Genomic DNA, 2,405 nt, shown 5'->3' with positions numbered 1-2,405 from the left:
TGGAACCGATAGTCCTGGAACCGATAGTCCTGGAACCAACAATCCTGTAACTAACAGTCCTGAGACCACCAATTCCGAGTCCAGTAATTCCGAATCCAGCAGTCCTGAGACCAACAGATCCAATTCCAGTAGTTCTCAGCTGAACAATCCCCAGACTAGCACTTCAATGTCAAATAGTCCAGAATCAGGTAATATAGAGTCAGGTAGCACAGAGTCCAATAATCTTGAGTCAAGTAGTCCTGGCACAAGCAATCTTGATACAAGTAATCCTGCCACAAGTAGTCCTGGTACAGATAATAGTGATACAGGCAACCCTGGCACCAGCATTCCTGTTACAGGAAGTCCTGGTATAGGCAATCCTGACACTGATATTCCTGCTACAGGCAATCCTGGTACAAGTAATCCTGGCAGAGATAGTAGCGACACAGGCAATCCTGGCAACGGGGTTCCTGTTACAGGCAGTTCTGGCAAAGACAATTCTGTTACAGGCAATCCTGGTACAGGCAATCCTGGTACAGGCAATCCTGGTACAGGCAATTCTGGTACAGGCAATCCTGGTACAGGCAATTCTGGTACAGGCAATTCTGGTACAGGCAATTCTGGTACAGGCAATCCTGGTACAGGCAATCCTGGTACAGGCAATTCTGGTACAGGCAATTCTGGTACAGGCAATCCTGGTACAGGCAATTCTGGTACAGGCAATTCTGGTACAGGCAATCCTGGTACAGGCAATTCTGGTACAGGCAATTCTGGTACAGGCAATTCTGGTACAGGCAATCCTGGTACAGGCAATTCTGGTACAGGCAATCCTGGTACAGGCAATTCTGGTACAGGCAATTCTGTTACAGACACTGCTGGAACACACACTCCTGATTCTGGCAGTTCTCAGTCAAACAATCCTGAGCCCAGCAGTTCAGAGTTAAATAATCCTTCGACTAGCAATCCTTACACAAGGAGCCCCCGTGACTCCTCCAGCGCTCAGTTAAATAGCTCTGATCAAAACAGTCACGTGTCAAGCACTCCTTCATCAAACAATCCTGGTTCAAGTAATCCTCAATTAAATAATCCCACGACCAGCAATCCTTCATTAAACAGTTCTCCTTCAAGTCCTCAGTCAAACAGTTCTGAGATCAATGGTCCAAGTACAAACGGTCCTGCATCAAGCAGTCCCAGGCCAAACAGTCCCGAGTCAACAAGTCCCGGATCAAGCAGTTCTGAGTCGAGCATTCCCGCTTCAGCCAATCCTGAGACAACCAGTTCCGAGTTGAGCATTCCTAAGTCAAGCAGTCCCGAATCAAGCAGTCTTGGACCGAACATTCCTAGTTCAAGCAGTCCTGGACCAAACGGCTCCGCGCTAAATGGTCCCAGCTCAAGCAGTCCCGAATCAAGCAGTCTTGGACCGAACATTCCTAGTCCAAGCAGTCCTGGACCAAACGGTCCCGGATCAAGCAGTTCTGCGCCAAGCAGTCTTGAGCCAAACGGATTTCGTTCAAGCAGTCCTGAGCCAACCAGTCCTGGTTCGAACGGTTCCGGGCAAAATAGTCCCGAATCAAGCAGTCTTGGACCAAACAGTCCTGGACCAAATGGTCCCGGGTCAATCGGTCCTGTATCAAACGGACCTGGGACTAGCAGCCCGGAGTCAACCAGTGCCTCAACTAACAGTCCTGAATCCAGCAGTGCTATGCCCAGAACTGGGCAAACAATTCCTGAAGCTAGTAGCAGACCTATGCCAAATACCATTGGTGGTTCCCACAGCGATTCTGTATCAAAGAAACCTGCCACTAACAGATCGCCAGGCTCAGATGGCGTCACCCCTTCTACCATAGACTTTACTCCATTCTGCATCGTGAATCCGTCATTTGTGTTCTGCGAAAGGTCACCGTACCTAACCTGACTCTGAACTCTTCACCGTAAGTATTTCAAATATTTCATATTCTCCTCTACCTATTAATCGAATTTTTTTTTTAATCAGTTACACATACTGCCGGGCGTGTTGTTACAGACACCATCGTCGACTGGTAACAGACTGCAGCTGAAGATCGAGCAACTATTAGACTGCGCACCGTCACGCTGGACGCGACGTCGTAAAATGATCTTTGGTGGAAGGAAACAATGTAGTGAGAATAAAAATGTTGTTACTATATCGGTTGGTTACGAATTTTTCAGCCGGGTTAGCTATTTGTCTTCTCTACCCGAGGTGTAACCATGAATCATCCCCGGTGCACCATCGATTGTCGACGACACCGGTATCACTCCACGGCTTCGGTTAATGATCCACTATCTTTGGTAGCGTGTTATTACACCATTCATCATAGTACCGTTAAAAGACCAATATCTCGCGAGTCTAGTCCCCTAAATATTTCGCGCTACGAGTCTATCGTCGCAGAACGAATAATAAAGAACCG

At 47.8% G+C, this 2,405-nt stretch overlaps 1 protein-coding gene across 1 annotated transcript; it reads left to right on the top strand.

Annotated features, from left to right (window-relative positions):
• Positions 1-7: 7 nt before the first annotated feature.
• LOC144477753 (uncharacterized) lies at positions 8-2,399 on the top strand (the record flags this gene model as incomplete). Its single annotated transcript, XM_078195493.1, has 2 exons — positions 8-1,910; positions 2,003-2,399. A coding segment is annotated over one exon (1,887 nt), but the record flags the coding sequence as incomplete, so codon positions are not given.
• Between the last annotated feature and the right edge of the window lie 6 nt (positions 2,400-2,405).

Source organism: Augochlora pura, unplaced genomic scaffold (genome assembly GCF_028453695.1).
Source record: "Augochlora pura isolate Apur16 unplaced genomic scaffold, APUR_v2.2.1 APUR_unplaced_3364, whole genome shotgun sequence".
In the NCBI taxonomy this organism is placed as follows: domain Eukaryota; kingdom Metazoa; phylum Arthropoda; class Insecta; order Hymenoptera; family Halictidae; genus Augochlora; species Augochlora pura.
The sequence above is the reverse complement of the archived record's forward strand: the minus strand, read 5'-3'. Positions and strand labels throughout refer to the sequence as shown.